Source organism: Pagrus major, chromosome 7, assembly GCF_040436345.1.
Source record: "Pagrus major chromosome 7, Pma_NU_1.0".
Lineage (NCBI taxonomy): Eukaryota > Metazoa > Chordata > Actinopteri > Spariformes > Sparidae > Pagrus > Pagrus major.
The window spans coordinates 8,646,605-8,663,354 of record NC_133221.1 but is presented as its reverse complement, the minus strand read 5'-3'; the positions used below and the strand labels follow the sequence as shown (position 1 = coordinate 8,663,354).

The 16,750-nt window shown below is 40.1% G+C and overlaps 2 protein-coding genes across 2 annotated transcripts; one reads left to right on the top strand and one right to left on the bottom strand.

Moving 5' to 3' along the window:
* Nucleotides 1-249: 249 nt before the first annotated feature.
* Nucleotides 250-5,009, top strand: LOC141000194 (fibromodulin-like). The gene is made up of 3 exons (XM_073470843.1): nucleotides 250-296; nucleotides 1,902-2,795; nucleotides 4,003-5,009. The coding sequence occupies exons 2-3, from the start codon at nucleotides 1,907-1,909 to the stop codon at nucleotides 4,152-4,154; spliced, it is 1,041 nt and encodes a 346-aa protein (XP_073326944.1). The 5' UTR covers nucleotides 250-296; nucleotides 1,902-1,906; the 3' UTR covers nucleotides 4,155-5,009.
* A 1,849-nt stretch (nucleotides 5,010-6,858) lies between these two features.
* On the bottom strand, nucleotides 6,859-15,154 carry csf1b (colony stimulating factor 1b (macrophage)). The gene is made up of 8 exons (XM_073470871.1): nucleotides 15,044-15,154; nucleotides 14,884-14,946; nucleotides 14,603-14,773; nucleotides 14,226-14,427; nucleotides 13,998-14,134; nucleotides 7,422-7,465; nucleotides 7,289-7,326; nucleotides 6,859-7,134 (listed from the first exon to the last, which is right to left on the bottom strand). The coding sequence occupies exons 1-7, from the start codon at nucleotides 15,134-15,136 to the stop codon at nucleotides 7,290-7,292; spliced, it is 747 nt and encodes a 248-aa protein (XP_073326972.1). The 5' UTR covers nucleotides 15,137-15,154; the 3' UTR covers nucleotides 6,859-7,134; nucleotide 7,289.
* Nucleotides 15,155-16,750: the final 1,596 nt, after the last annotated feature.

The following is a 16,750-nucleotide window of genomic DNA, read 5'->3' as shown; positions in this document are numbered from 1 at the left end:
GTACTGTGCTGTCCAAATGGAATATTGTTTGTCATCATTTACCTTGGTTTTTCAGCAGGTTCTTCTTATTGGACCTGCTGGCTGCTGCCCAAATTGGAGAATTTTTTTATGGTCTGCCCTCTTCTATCTCATGTTGCTAATGTGAGATAATACACATGACACTTGCTCTTCCTCTTTGATTGAATTGGTTCAGTGTGTTTTGCTTTCTCTCCCTAATCAGCTCATCTTTAGCGCATGGGGAACATATGAAGCGAATCCTGGGCAACAGCAGGAGCATCACTTGAGCGACCTCGCAGGTGTTGTGCCATAAAGCGATAGTTAGCCAAAAGCTGATCGCTTACCAACTTAAAGATATTTAATCGAGTAAATATTGGTTATAATCTATAAAGTAATTTATTGCCATAAGGATAATTGCAAAAGAGACACTTTCTTTATTTCATAAGTGCCGTTATCTTGAGATCACAAGCTAATTATCACATTATCTTGAGATAATGTGATAAATGAACCCGTTATCACAAGAAAACAAAAGGTTGTTTACTCCCATTACTTGTAGCCTCATGTTTATCAGATCAGAATTGCCATACCAGCATGCATAAGTGGTGTCTTGACATTTTTTTTTATACCTAAAAAAACTAAACAACCAGACTCTTTGTCATGACTGAACAAACTCAATAAACAAAATGTCCTCAAAGGAAAACACAATTTCATACTGTTTAACTTTGTTTATATTTGGCAGACCCAAATAGCTTCAAGCAGTGTTCTGGGGACCTTATTTTCCTCTTGAGAACAGCTTGTTCATTCAGTTATGGAAAAGAAAAATACTTTTGAGTTTGTATTCACCTCATTAATATTGTAAATATTAAAATTCTCAAGTACTACTTTCACTTTTACCAAAATAATATTTTAACACGATATCTTTACTTTTACTACTTATGACATATCACATTTTATGGGGCCTTTGGAAGCTCGTGGCCGAAGGTGACGACCTTTGCCTGATGGTGAGGCTACATCGGACTGTTAGGCCCATTCTGAAGACAATCTACAGGATGATTAGGGTGGTCTTCTGTCTGCAGGCGCCAGCTCAGAAACGTGTTGACTTTCTCCACACTTTGAACACTGTAATTGGCAAACGTAGCGAGGCAGGCAGGCAGGCAGTCAGGAACAGAGAAAGAAAAAAATGTGTAAGGAGGATGAGATGAGTGTGGGCAAATAACAGGGTTTGTAATACTTTGTACTTGTTGAAGCAGTGTGTAAAGGACGAAAGAATGCAGCAACGTCACGGTTTACATTCTAAACTGTAACAAAGCTGCATTGTTTCATCTGAGAAGAAACATGTCTGCAATTACAGCGTCTAGTCTGACTTGTCTCTATATCATAACCCCTCCATGTTCTCCTCAACTCATAACCTCAACTCCAAGGTAATAAATTGCAAGCCAGCCTTTCAGGGGGTGTGCTAATGATAAGCCATGACACAGTAAAGAAAAACAAGGTTGTTAAAAAGCAGATGTTTGTACCAGCAACCAGATGGGATTGATATTGACATGGCTGGAGGTGATATATTACCGTACAGTTTCTACAGGCAAGTGGAAGAATGTATGTATGTGTTCCTAATGAGACTGGGTGGTGCGTAGAGAGGGGGGGTATTTACTCAATACCAACAACATGTCTCATTCAGTCTGAGAAATACACAGGCAGCGTGAGCATCATCTCTTATCAACCTCCTGGTAGGTGGTACTGTATATTCAATAAGTGGGGCAGAAAAAAATAATGTCTGTTTTGAATTACTGATTTAATGTAATTAAGTGTATTTCATTATTGCAGATTTGTATTTGGGTTATTACGCACTCTCCTACATCTCATCAATTTTAATGACGTGTCTTTCTTCCTGTCTTTTCCATCAGTGATCATGCAGACAGTGGCATTCCTCCTCATAATGGGACTAATGGATTTGAGCACTGGCCAGCATTATAGTCAGTTCCAGTGGCTGTCCCATCTGCGAGGGCGGCGACGGCATGCCAGCTGGCAGTCTGATGAAGTGGACTGCCCCCTGGAGTGCGACTGCCCTTCAGCCTACCCCACGGCTATGTTCTGTCACAGCCGTAATCTTCAGCACGTTCCATATGTCCCCTCACATATCAAGTACGTCTACCTGCAGCGTAACCAAATCACAGCTATTCAGGATGGGGTGTTCGACAACGCTACAAGCTTAGTCTGGGTCGTGCTGTTTCACAACCAGCTCAACTCAGACAAGATTGGCAAGAACGTGTTCAGCAAGCTCAAGAACCTGGACCGGCTCTTCCTGGAGCACAACGAGCTCACACGTGTGCCTGCTAACTTGCCGAAGTCTATCACAGACCTGCGACTTGGTCACAATAAGATCTCAAAAATCCTGTCCAACTCATTCGAGGGGATGGCCGACCTGAGCACCCTTCAGCTCCACACAAATGCCATCGAGGATGTTGGAGGTGTATTCAAGGGACTGAAATCTCTCCACATGCTGGATATGAGGAAAAACAGGCTGAGGAAAATCCCTGACAGCCTCCCTGAGAGACTCCAGCAGCTCTACTTGGAGTTTAATAACATAGAGAGCGTGCCGACGGGCTTTCTCACCATGTATCCCAAACTGCAGTTTGTCCGGTTGGCTCATAACAAGCTGACTGATAAAGGACTTCCCTCCAATGTCTTCAATATCAGCACGCTGGTCGAGCTCGACCTTTCTTTCAATAAACTGGAGAAAATCCCTGTTGTCAGTGGGAACCTGGAGAACCTTTATTTACAAGCCAATAAGATCAAAGGTATGGACACTTCTCTGTTACTTAATATTTTTGGTGACATGTAATGCAAAATTAAATGAGTGGTTTTAAAGTCCCATTGAAAATATAATAATGATGTATACAGACTACTAAGAACTGTAATGTGATAATAAACTATTATTTTTAACAATCAAATATGACATTAAATCTTTTAACTGATTATTTTTTATAGTGCAAACAGTCATAAAAGTGATTTCAATATTGTGATTGCGGTTAATGGCTGCAGTTATGTACTCTGAATCCAGTTCTGTACATGGACCATGATTTACTGCAGTATTTCCTTCCATTTCAAATCATTTGTGAGGCTACATTACTCAGCAGGACAGTCTGTGCCGCTCAGCTAGTTATTAACGGCACGTTAACAGCACCCAAATCCAACAAAACCTGAATGGCACAAATGTAGCTGGAACATTTTGACCAACCCAAGGCAACCTAATGGACTCTGTAAATCAGATTACAGGAATAATGTTGAATAAAGTTTGCTAGTTAGAAGACTTGTGTTTGATTTGGAAGAGCTGATCTAATTATCCTTTTCAGACGGTCAGCCTTTAGTGGGCTACACATGCGCTCCTCCCAGCAATGTAATGCACTTAATTTGCATGTGTGATTTTAAATTACATTGAAGTTCACCCATGTTGTTTCTAGTACCATTTAACTGTGTGTGGAAGTGCAACAATGCCCAGCTTCTAACCACATTTGGCTTCCTCATACTTTTGCTGTCGTCACCATCTCCAAGAGTTGGAGTTGCTGCACTTTTGGCCACACCCAACAGTGACGTGACACCACACTAACTTTTGGGGCAGGGTCTGAGCATGCAGCATCATTTTTGAACCACTAGATGTCCTCAAATGCAGGATTGTCAAGCTGTGCGCATCAATACTTGAAATGATGCCCTTCCCTAAAGTAGGGGTTTTCCGTAAACACTTTCTTCTGTGGGAATTCATGCCTAATATGTTCTTTATACAAACAATATAAACCCTAATAAAAACAAAGTTTAGAGTTAAAAAAAATGAAAACTGAAAAAAGCTGTGTGTATCAAACAAAAAGGGAGACCATTCGTTAATTATTAGTTACCCACTGACTTCTGGAGGAGCTAAGAACCAGCGCCTTCTTACTTAAGTTCCCAGGTGAAGGAATACACAGCAGTTCTGTCGTCCGTTCATATTTCTTTTCCTTTTGTTTCTTTCAGAGTTCTCCCTGAGCAGTTTCTGCAGCTCAGTCGACATGACAAACTTCTCCAAGCTGAGAATGCTGCGTTTGGATGCCAATGAGATCAGTGCCAAAGACATTCCTGCTGAGGCGGCCTACTGTTTGCGGCACGTTGCCTTTATTGATGTGTAGCGCTTCCTGATCTTCGTAACTGATATGCCTGAAGTCATCCAGGGTTTTTTTTTTACTGCTCCATCTCCAATCTTGTTGTCAATTGATTTACCATGTATTGTTCACAGCAGACGCGACCAAAACATTTTTTGAGATGATATATATTGTGACACTGTTATGAAAGCTGTTATTAGTAATATTCCAAATGATTGAACAGTTCCAGTATTAGTCAACCGGACTTTCCACGGGTTGTATAATCATTTAGCCAGATGACAAGCATGTGGATCACAGAGAGCGGTGAGAAAAAGACCAGATGACTGACATCCCTTCAACAAACTAATTAGATTATCAGCTCCAGTATTCTGGCAAAAATAAAACAAAATGGGCCAGATTCAGTCTGCCGTAAGATTCGATTTGGACCTCCAGATGTTTCTAGTGACTTTAAAAGAATTATAGGTAAGGAATAGGTAAAATGCTCTTTAAATATGTAGGACTGCTAATTACTAATTACTTTTCATAATAGCAGCATAGCAGGCAGAGTGAGACCTTGGGCAGGAAGTTAACGTGCGATCTTTGCACCATTATTGCATCATTATTATACAACAGGTGCTTGCTTTTGGCCTGTCCCCCACCATCAAGTTTTGGTTTTGGCCCTGCAGGGGGAAAAGGTTTGGGCTCCCCTTCCCTTAAGAAAAATAGTTTTAGGTGATGACAGCAAATCCTTCTTGTGCCACGTCTGAAGTATAACCTGTATACAGCTGCTAATCATCAACGAGGGACTCGGTTTGGATCTTTGCCTCCACCATGTGGCACCCGGTGATAAAACAGCAAGCAGAGCAGCAATAAATAACTGTCATTATTTAAGTGCCAACATTAACATCGGTGATTTACATTCAATAATACATTTATCCTTAATTGTGCATCATCTATATCTATAAAATGCTTTTGTTTAAAGAGTTCAGAAGTTTTCCATCAACATTTTAACATTTAAAGTTGTGTGATCAAGTGTTGTGTTTGTGTGGGTGAAAAACATGTATTCCTATTAGAATTATGCAATGATAATCCTATATTGGATTTCTAGACCAATATAACTGCATCTTATAACTGTTACCTTTGTTTTGTTAACTGTAACTGTATTTCTGCACACACTTTTTGGGGCATCATTTCTGAGCCAATTTGTATTTTACTGTATATCATAGATGAATGTGTACTCACGCTAAGCTGATTTCTAATGGTTTCTCTCAATTTAGCGGATGAATTATTCATTGTCACGGCAAGTAAATGCACGTTGTACCTATAATTACATCTGTGAAGAAAAAATGTTTCCAGAGTTATTTGTTAGCAAAAGGTTGACACAAATATTTATTTCAGCAACAACATGTTCTTTCACCCTTAATTTGAAGTTGTAAAATGGCATAGAGGTTGGGAGAAAAGAAAAAGGGCGGCTGCTCTCTTGACAATTCGGACTGGTCTAAGGCAGTTCCCACATATTTATTGTTGAAGACAACTCGCCTTTTCATCTTCCACAGCTGCCTTTAATCCTCTGCAGAAAGGCACTAAATTGAATTATAGGAATACTTTCCTTGTTTTGTAATGGAGCAATGTCTTGGGATAAAGAATGGATTACTGCAGCCGCAACAGTGGTTTGCGCACTGATAAGCAGTAGCCTGCTAAATTAAGTGTGTTATAGATCATGTTATATTGCAAGCAGCAAGTGTTCCTGCAGGGGCTTTGGGGTAGGGCTGCGTTTTTTCTTCTCTTCCTCCTCCGCTTCATATAGAGACTCTTCAAAAACAAAATAGAGGCCAGCACACATGCTAGAGAACACATGTGGCAATCTTTTGACACGATTTGCGGATGCGGTCCATTCCGAGACACACACACACACACACAAATGTTTCACTTTGCTGCGAGTTTTTCTCAAAGTCAGACATTATGCAACCTTTTATTATAAAACAAAAGGCTGGACGATCACTGAGTAAACATGGGTGAAAGTCATCTCAAAATTACTGAACACACTGCCCTGTCTTCTCCCACTCTTTCAGTAGTCTGCAGATATTGCCTCTAACCGCACAGTAATAACTAATGTCATGCATGCATATGAGTAAACAGCAGTAGCATGTTATTCCCACCAATTTCTGTCACACCCTGCGCAGTGAAGACGTCTCTTGAGAGGCTACTGCAGCGACTGGTGCATATCTATGTCTGGATCGTTGCGCCGTCTGCCAGCAACAACAGCTCAGTGTGTGTGACCAATAACAGAATATTCTCAGGAGTAGAAAGTATTTATGCAATTTTGCAATAACACTGAATACACAGATCTTTGGTGATAACCTTTAGACTTTCGCAGCTTGAAAGCAGGGTATTGATCAGCCTTGTAAGCTGATAACGAAGGGAACTTAACTGCTTTCCAAAGCAGTGGGAAAGACTGTTTGGCAAGGAGAAAAGGTTTTCTGTCTCCCCATAAAGTGTTTAGTCAAACAGAATGAAGGCTATAAAGTTGCCTATATTGTTTAATGTGGTGATTACCTGTTATTTAGGCATGGTTCTATTACTAGGCTAACATATAAATGCAGTGGTAGCTGGACAGCTGGAGAGCATTAACATTTGGATTTGGTATTGATGGAACTTTTATTATCAATACAGAGATTGAATAGAGTCAAACTAATAAATAACTTGTGTTTGGCAAACAATATTACTAACAGATGGTTAAGTGGTAGCAAATGCAAAATTATTCAACATACATAACTAGTGTAAAAATAAAACTTTTTTTTAGTGAACTTGAAAAGGTATCTGCAATAGATAATGCATAAACATAATATACACAGCATATTATTCCATGTAAGGTCCATCTTTGCTCTCAGTCAAAGCGAAGCTTCCGATTAAATAGATGCCGATACATTACACACACGATACTGTTACGAAAACATGTTCATGATGGATAAAATGTACAGCTTCACAAGTGCTCCATCTGCTGCCACAGCGAGGTGTTCTTTACTGCCTGCGGAGAGGGAGAAGAGAAACACTGAAGTTATAAAGAGAAGAAAGATGTTCAGGCATGCTTTACATTGAGACTGACAGGTGTTTGTTTCAGACATTTAATCTGTTACAGCTTCAGCAGTGCATAAAAATAAAGAGGTCAAAAGGATACTCACACTATTGTGGCTCCATCTCTATGTCCTGCAGTTCTCTGCTTTAATCCAGATGTCAGAAATATGCATTAGAATCAATGAACATGGAGAACATCATGATTTTTTTCTTTTTTCTTTTAGCACATCATGTTCTTACCTTGAGTTTGTGTATGATCTTGATCTGTGACTGTTGTGAGTTTTCTGTTTAGAAAGAAAAGAATTCATGAACAAAAGCCAGGAAACTTCAGGGTGATTTAGATGTCTATATATGTACATAAACACACACACCTCATTTTCTTACATTTTGAAGTGGCTTAAATTGCATCAAACAGTAACGTGGTTTTGGCTCATGAAACAGTAGGAGGAAGGAAGGATTGACAGGGTTTATTTTGGCAAAAATTTGTGTCAGAGTACAAACATACTGAGCAGAGACCGTGACGAGGCAGTAGAAAGTAATAAAGCATAAAGGAGCAGAATGTTTTTTTTATGGGTGATTCATATATTTCCCACCATGAATAAGATGTCTTTTTTGGAATCCATTTTAACTGCTGTGTTTCGCAGCTGCACCAAGGCCTCCAATTCTCCTTCACTGAGTAAACTTAAAATTTTACTGCCACTTTCACATGTACAGCAGGTGAAGATGAATGTTTTTGTTCCGAGTTTCACTTTAAAGTCTTTGCCAATGAGATGTTTACATTATTTCATCTTTCTGCTGTAGACAAAGCAACTGGTGGGTGGTGACCCTACGTGGGTTACAGGTCAGTTCCAAGAGGATCTCAGCCAAAATGTCTCAATCTTTTGAAGTCCTATCAGTTCCACTCATGATTTTGAAGAGTGTAGCTGCCTCCCACCGCAGGACTGCACAGCAGTGATGGGAATTCCAGGTCTTTTGAAAGAGATGGTTTGTTTTGCTCGGGGTATTAAAAGGAGCCGTGTCTTTGGCCTGTGTTTGGACCTTGACACAGTTATAGGCTTGCCTCCAGTAATGTTAAATCAGCTGCCATATTGCTCATATTGGAAGTAAACAGAGTTTGTGCGTATCAACGACAGTTAACACTTTAAATCCAAGTTATAGCTGTAAGCTCTCAGAGGAAACTTTTTGTTAAAAGTTAGGCTTATACCAGGTAACTTTTGATCATCTATTATTGCATCTAAACCATGTCCAAATAAATATTGCTTTGTTGGGCTTTACAGAATTTATTTTTGGACATATACTGAGAAAATAATATCTGCAGCTGCACACTGTAATTACATAGCTCTCTCCGCTGACAGTGATTAAAAAATAATTGCATGTAAGAACAACATTAAACAGCTAATTTTTTATGTGCCATGGCTATTAAATATGTTTTCTAATCCAGGCTTGATGGTGACATTATAAAAACAGCTGCATTTCTCATTCACAGCATATTAGGACCTTGCATCCTCCTTTAGGCAAACATTCTCACCAAGCACATAGATGATGTTAATTAGAGTCAATGAGAGCTCACTGCTTAGGGCTTGGGTCTTAAGAGGCAGCTGACATGGCAACATAAATCCACACACCTTGGCAAAAAGCAGGAAACAGAGTGGGGTCGTAAACGCAAGCTATAGGAGCAACAATAGTAAGTGGACTAAGAATAGCATTACATGTGTGGAAGATTATGCACCTAATGCCAACTTAACTTAATGCCTAAGTTCTCTCGCGAGTGTATATGATAAGGCCGTGTTGGTAATACTCCTGGAATATTTTAATTTATGCTATTCTAGGACCTTCAATGCAACTGCCCATTCACACTGTCGTTATGTCATTTCCGAATTTTGCTGGCGTTGTTCCCGGAAAATCATGTTTGCTCCAGGGCAGTGATTTCAATTTACCAAACACCAACAAAAACTTCAGCTTGAGCAAGACACTGTGGCTGACTGGAGTAAATATAGAACTCGCACACAAGAGACAAGAGTTTTTTTCGCCCTTTTGCAAAATGTTATCATACTATTCACTTAGTATTAGTGAAAAGTGCATATTTTTCCAGTCATTTTCCCCAAGCTATGACATTACAAACACATGACTGGTCAGTTTAAACGATGGTCCGGCAGCAACATTAATAATCGCATTCTAGCAACAGCACCAACATGGAGATTAGCCTCTATCTAGCAAAATCCTACTTTGCTGCATGTATTGTGTTGCATTCAAGGATATAAATAATCAATTTCCTGTCTAGCTGTCTAGTCTTGTTGTTACACGCTGACACTCACTGACGTCTGCATATTCCTTGCTTTTCTACTGATTGCTGGTTGGTGTTTTGCTGATTCTGTAATTTTCTACTTTGGCGCATCATTATGAAGTAAATCTTGTTTGCACGGTGTAATGGATATGGAATAATGAAACCAACTGCATTTACATTTACAATTTTGTCTGTCGACCGGGAAAAGGAAGTTTAACTGCTGATCCATTTCTATTATAGACTAAATGATTGAATACACTCGTGTTTTGTCCCGTGTTGTTGTTATTTGCAACTCTGAGGGGAAAAAAACAATCCAGTTATCTTTGTGTAACCCTGTTGAAATTTATTCAAGATAATAAGAATATAATTGGATAAATAAGTTCATAGGTTAATAAATAGCATTTAAGGTTAAAATGTTATAATATTGCTCAATGAGAACAATGAATAGTGAGCAATGTTCAAGGTTTACTGAATGCAGCATTTAAAGTGTTAATTATTGGTTGTGTAATAATGTATGTTAACATGCTTGGAGTATGCCTGTAAGAATAGGAAAGAAAGAGTTGCACAAATGTTTTGTGAATTTGTTATCCTTGGACCTTTTGTGACTTTATGTTTTTTCGAGACCTTTCTTATTCCTGGACCAATCACCTTCGAGGTCAAAGGACGAGCGGGTGGATGTACTGAGGTGAAGGGGAAGCGTGTGGGGATGCGAGAGAGTGACGAGCGGAGGAAGACGAGAGATGCGGGTTGTCTGCTGTAAAGTAAAACCACGAACTTTTTAGTTAATATCTACGCCAGTTTGAGTGAAAGTGTTCGACCAGGTCCGTTTGAGTGGACTACTCAGCACAAGAAGACAGAGAGGAGTTTAAGTTAGCTTCTGACCTAGCGGCTAGCAGTGCTTTTGCATGGACTTTGCTAACAAGCTAGCGACCCGCCTTGGATCCTGAGCGCGGGAGGCTACATCCATTGAGTGACGGTACCAGCGTTTTGTTTTTTGCCTTCGTGGTGAAGCAGCCATTTTGTTTCAGGCTACAACGTACAGGAGCTACAGTCAGGCCTGCATCTCTGAACTGGGTATTTTCATTTAGGCTATTTTATTGCCGGCTATTTTATTTTATTTGGGCCCATGTGTCTGTGAATGCATTTGACATTGTGAGTTGTAAAGCATTTGATTTGAAGACCATTGAATGAAACATTTAACCAGTGAATTCAAATTTTCTAAGTAAATAGCTCATATTTTTTTTATAAAACAGGTGTGGTTATTGACTACTTCTGATACTTTAAGCTAAGATAAAGAGTAATTTCTGTTTGAGAGAGTAAGAGTGTTTAAAGGGTCAAAGTGTTTAAAAAGAGCAAAAGTAATCCCAAAGACATTTCAGTTCATGGTACAGTAAGAATTCATGCTTAAATAGTGATTTAAAAGGTAAAAAAGTATTGCATTTAAAAGTAAATGATTATACACACATTAAAGTAATATTGTTAGGTTTATTAGGAAACCCCAAGCTATTTTTGATGTTTTAAAGAACACAGGTTAGCCACCTCTCACTATAGCCAAACACGCTAGAGAGGCGCTACATTTGCAACAGCAGTGCCAACAATAATACCACTTGGAAACGCAAGGGCGGAAAAGCTGTTTTTTTTGCCACTTTAAAGGTCAATCTCAACTCTGATTCAAGCAATAATGATGCCCTTTGTTTGAGAAACCAGCTTCGGACAACAAAAACCTATTAGCATGCATATAAATTTAGCTTGCTGCCTGTGTGGTCGGCCGATGTAATTAGAAGAAAGGAAGAGCACCCAGAATAAGCATTGTACTGAGAAGAAAGAGCCACTCAAGAAGAACCATTTGTTTACCACTAAGTCACCACTTGTGAGGAGCTCTAATGTGATTGAATGCTGAAATTCACTGACGTAATCCTTCAGTTCTGGTGTGGTATGCGAACTAAAATAAACCCCCGACCTCCCTTGTGATCAAAATCAGCCTGCTGTTTGACATCGAGAAGACTCAACACAATGTGGCACTGTGACCCAGTGATTTAGCATAGTCACCTGCACACTCATGCCTCTCAGTGTACATCTACACTCCTGTAATCGATCAACCAAAGATCTGGCTTCGGACTTTAACCAAGTCCCCAGGCACTGGTGTGCTTTGGCTTGCCATCGCTCCTACATAAACATGTTTGGATCAGATGTCAGAAAAACAATTTTTTCCCCAGAGCGATTAATAAAAATATGGCTTATCTACAATGCACAAAGTAAACACTAATCAGAAACATGGAGCTCCATTACTCCAGACTTTTATTCTCGCATGCAAAAACCATTCCCAGCTTTCACTTCCAGCTCATTAGCCTGAAAGGTTGTTGGATTTCACAGCCTAAATGTTAAGTATGTAATCCACATAATTCATGCACCTAATAGGGCAAGGCCAGGGTGTAATTCAAGAGGGTTATGTTTCAGCTTTTAAGTGTTGTACCTATTTACAGGCCTATTAGCACATTACTTCTAACTAGAAAACTGGTGTTTTTTTTAACAAGAATAAACTGCAGCTGGTGCCGTTTCAGAGCCTTCACTTTATTGCCCTCTTAAGCTCTTAATTAACATTTTGTCACTCAAGCATTACAGATACTACATGATTCAATTTATGCAATAATTCTGTTGGTGGCTGATTCTAAACACACCAGTGTAGTAAGTGATTTTGGAGAGAGATAGTTAGTTGTTGAGACTCCTTCCCAGATTGTCAAACACTGATGACCATGATGTCACCCATCTGTTTGTGGACTACGTTTTTGAAGATTCAAGTTTGGCATTACAGCCAATCTGGATCAGTCTGGATCTGACTGAGAACCCAAGGCCACACGATGGTAGCGGCTTGTCAATCACAAGGTAGTCATGCCATAGAGCAAACCCTGCTTTGATGTCTATCTTACTCTTAATTGGAAGCGTTATTTTCAAAATAAACATCATGCTGTATTGAAGGAGACTTGAAACAATCGATTGAGACCATAAATTCATTAGGGAACTAGAATGTTCTTTTTTATTCAATCAAGCCCGTAATCCAATATCAGACTTGATATCTCTCTAAATAAACCAGCCATGACTGCTTAACCTTATTTCAAGCAGATCGCATTGTGTATAAGATTTAAAATGTTTGCAAAACATTCAGCAGCTGAGCGTAGTCATCTTTCCACCCCTCACAGATCTGGATCCACACAAAAATTGCATATTTTATGGATATACTTCTAAAACTATGGAAGATTACTTAAAACCGTTGATACTGCTATGAATCCTCATTAACTCAGCTGCACATTGGTGGCAGTTGCAGGTTTCTATACCTATTTTTTTTTTTTTTTACCATTTAGCAGTTGAAAACTATCACTAAGATCCACATCAAATTGCACTCACTCATAGATACCAACCACCTAAATACACCTGATTTTTTTTCATCAAGATCCATGCATTATTCTCTGAGAAACTAACGAAAATGTCTAAAAAGAACCTATATCGCAATGCTAAAGATAGTGAGAAACAAATTCCTGGATCCGTCCCTTTATCTGGAACTGCACCAAAAGTCCCAAATCCCATCCAAATTTCGTGGAAATCTGCTCAGTAGCTTTTGTGCAATCCTGGTAACAAACCAACCAACCAACAAACATAAACATAATTTCCTTATCGGACGGATTATTTACTGAGGTAATAAATCAAGGAAGAAGTAGGGTCTCTTTCTCATAAGCTTACACACAATCAGACTTCTTTTTGAAACCGTAGAGTCACCCCCTGCTGGCTATTAGAAAGAATTTTTAAGGCATTTCCTCCTCCTTCCACTGGCCTCACTTTTCAGACCCATCAATATTTTTTATACATTTGATGGTTGGCCGGCCACCAAACCATACTGTCCAGGGAATGAGAGTCATCAATCAACTATCTTTCTCCACAATTGCTGATGCCAAGAAACTAAGAAAATAGGAAAATACAGGCAGAAGGAAGGGTTTCTGCAGATACAGACACTGACACACACTTTATGAGGGACACAAGTGATGATTGAGATGGATTGTTTTTGAGTCTATACTTTGTTTTTTTATGTGGGGGGAAATCTGCATTCTATTTTACAATTATTACTATTTTAAGGCCCCTGTTTCGAGCAGATATTGACAAAATGAATAATGACGATTGTGGTCTATCAGCCTCAGCCAGCTGAAAACCACCACTCTGGCTATAAATACATGATCTGAAACAATAGCTAAATGGCCTTCAATAGCAGAAAGAGTATAAATGCATTCTTACGCACTTTTGTTCATGTGCTGCTTCAAAATAACTCTTCTGCTCTCCGCAGTAGGTCCAGCCTCCACCTTGTTTTGTTATGCTCAGTGTTTACCAGCGTGGGAGGGGTTGGTACTTCTGCAAGAGGGAGTGCCTCAGAGTGCACTGACCAAAGCTGCCAAGGCCCTGCTTTATTGCAATATGACTGGAATGTTTGGCAGAACTTTATTAGAGCACATGAGTGTTTGGGATTAACAAAACAGAAGCACTGCTACCTTTTGTGTAATGAGACAGTAGAGAGTGAGTATGAACAGCAGTCCTCCGCAGACAGAGGTGATGATAAAGCCGAGCTTGTACAGGTCTTTGACTGGTTTTCTGTGCGAGGCCCTCACTGAGTTCCGACCATAACTGTCTGCAGAGAAAGACAAGATATCTGTGATCCAAGTGGCTCCCCACAGCTGCATAATTCATCGCAGAGCTTTCCAAAGGATAGAGACTCCCACCTGTGAAATGGTATGCCGGTGACTCTGTGGGTAGCTCTGTGGTCGAGCTAAAGACTTCTGTGTATTCGTTCTGGCACCTCCAGTCAACTGGCGCGTCGCTCCTCGTCACCAGTTCCCAGTAAACAGACAGTACCTCTGACGCCTTCTGCAGTGCCTCTGACGGAGATCCTCTGTAGAGCATCTCAAAACTCTCTGGCTTATCCTGCGGCACATTCCAAGAAAAATATCTTAAATATTTTCACAAGGATTATAGATTTATCTCCTCGTGTTGGGCAGTTTCTCACTTCGTGAGTTTCTTTTTCATGTTTTAAATTATAGAAAATGCAGCCCTGCCAGCCCTGAGAAAGAGGCTGCAAGTTCAGCTCTCGTGCACTCACCTCAACCTCTTCATTGATCTGAGGCACACATTTCTGAGAGTAGATGTTGAGGATGAGCGCTCTCAGGGACTGGACGTAGCCATCATTGACTGAACCCCGACTATATTTGAAGTGGGTGGTGAGGAGTTCCAGGATCCAGGGTAAAGCAGCTTTTACAAAGCAACAATTGCTCTGCAGAGAATCAAATTGCGAGGTCATAAACATGAAAACGGTACAGTCAATAGAAACTTTGATTCAAAGGCTTCATTGTAAACAGTCTCATAAAATGAAGGCTACCTTACCAAACTTCTCCGTTCGATGAATGTGTAGGTTATCGAGCACCCATTTCTCAACTGGTTATCCATCTGCAGATACAACAGCAGGAAGTTTTCAGCCTGGGCCAATGTACAGATAGCGTACATACATCAACACATTGTTTTTAATGTCGTTTCAACACTTTACCAGATGCCTGACTGTCAGCAGGTGCTCCCTGGTTATGGAGTGTCTGCATGGACCAGGCACCTCAGCCATAGTCAGAGGGAAGCTCAGGAACATAAGCACACACAGACACTTTACCTGCAACTGACACAACCATACATCATCTTATTGTTATGTCCACAATAGATTATCTTGGGAAAGGGGGCTGAAGCTCAAGAGGATTAAGCAAGCTAGACAGGAAAAATGAAGAATACTCTCAACCACTAACTCACCACCATGGGAATGTTCACAGCAAATGTGTCACCCTGACCTTAACTATTTCAATATGGATGCCGTCCACATAGCAGTCTCTCTCTCTGATTCCCTCCCAAATTGTCACAGTAAAGTATTTTACAAGGAAAAACCAAGTTCAAAGCAAACTTAAATAGAAAACCATCCAAAATGGTCTCTATATCTGCTGAATAAAGTACAAATACTCTTTCTTTCCACTCATGCACATACAGTTTTCCAGCATGGGTCCCGAAAACATAACAGCTTTCGAGTCAAGTTTTTTTCCTGATGTATGCACGGCGCCTCTTTGCTGAAACATAACCAGTGACTGATGTTTAACTGTGTGTGACCTCAGAGGAACCTAGACGGGTGTTAGATTAGCTCCGGTTATGGTCAAATAGTGCCCTCTACCATGGAAGCTTGGCTTGGGAAAGCGGTGTGCACAGACTCCTCCTGTAGCTGATGATGCCTGCTACCAAGCACCTTTTGGCAGCTGTAACAGTAAAATGGGCTCCAGATGGATTTAATCCTTTCTACTGAGGATTAAAAGATGGTGACAAGCATATGTTGCTCACACTCACAGTGCAAACAAAATGTCTGATCTGGAAGCTTTTCCTTAACAATAATCCCCTTGACCCGTTTGACCTGTTACTGCGATGCAGCTTGTGCAACAATCAGTCAAGAAAGATGCCAACAACAGAGCTGGAACAATAGAACAGGATTTATTCTTTTCACAGTTGTCTTCTGAGATGTATTAGGACACAAAAGACAATTCTTTTAAAAAATCCATCTGGGATGAAAGTATCCTTTCATATTTTGCTGTCTGTTCCTCATATAACGCATTGCATTTGGAACAGACAAAAAAAGTGATTCTCAAAGTAAAACAAGATGCTACGTGTGAGCTGACAGACTATCATGCAAGCCTTTGACTGTTATTGGGAACCCACTTGATGAATGATGATGAAACATAATCGTATTAATGTAATCTAATAAAACGATTAATGTCAGAGGTATGTGGCAAATGCAGGAGCACATGATGCAAATGTCAGCTGTCACATGATTTGTTTTCTCCATGCTCTCTATGATATCTGTATTTAGGTCAGCAGAATCTACAATCACGCAACAAGCCTCAAACAGACACAAGCATGCTCTGTTCCTCTCCTGCTGTCAACTCACTGTATCATTGGTGAGGTTTTTTGGGGGGTTAGTCATGCAGTGATTAAAGAGAAGTTCTCACCTACCTTAGCTTTGCTCTGAATCAGGGTTGACACAAGGATGGTCATCTGGTACGTGTTTGACAATGGAAAACACCAGACTCCTCTGTCACACACATTGAAGCAAAGAGATCCTTTTCATATATTCAGTTCCACTCCACAGACAAGAATTTGCTGTTAAGTAAACTTGACACTTCGTCCTGTGGAGCTGTTCCTCAGTGCATTGCCTGATGTGCTCCTCCTGCAC

What these genes read in the sequence shown, in the direction of transcription:
- LOC141000194 (XM_073470843.1), top strand. Translation starts at nt 1,907, where the DNA reads ATGCAGACAGTGGCATTCCTCCTCATAATGGGACTAATGGATTTGAGC. An exon ending in ACAAGCCAATAAGATCAAAG is followed by an intron (nt 2,796 to 4,002) that starts GTATGGACACTT and finishes TGTTTCTTTCAG; the next exon opens with AGTTCTCCCTGAGCAGTTTC.
- csf1b (XM_073470871.1), bottom strand. Translation starts at nt 15,136, where the DNA reads ATGTTCCTGAGCTTCCCTCTGACTATGGCTGAGGTGCCTGGTCCATGC. An exon ending in AGATCAATGAAGAGGTTGAG is followed by an intron (nt 14,428 to 14,602) that starts GTGAGTGCACGA and finishes AATGTGCCGCAG; the next exon opens with GATAAGCCAGAGAGTTTTGA. An exon ending in ACTGTCTCATTACACAAAAG is followed by an intron (nt 7,466 to 13,997) that starts GTAGCAGTGCTT and finishes CTTTCTAAACAG; the next exon opens with AAAACTCACAACAGTCACAG.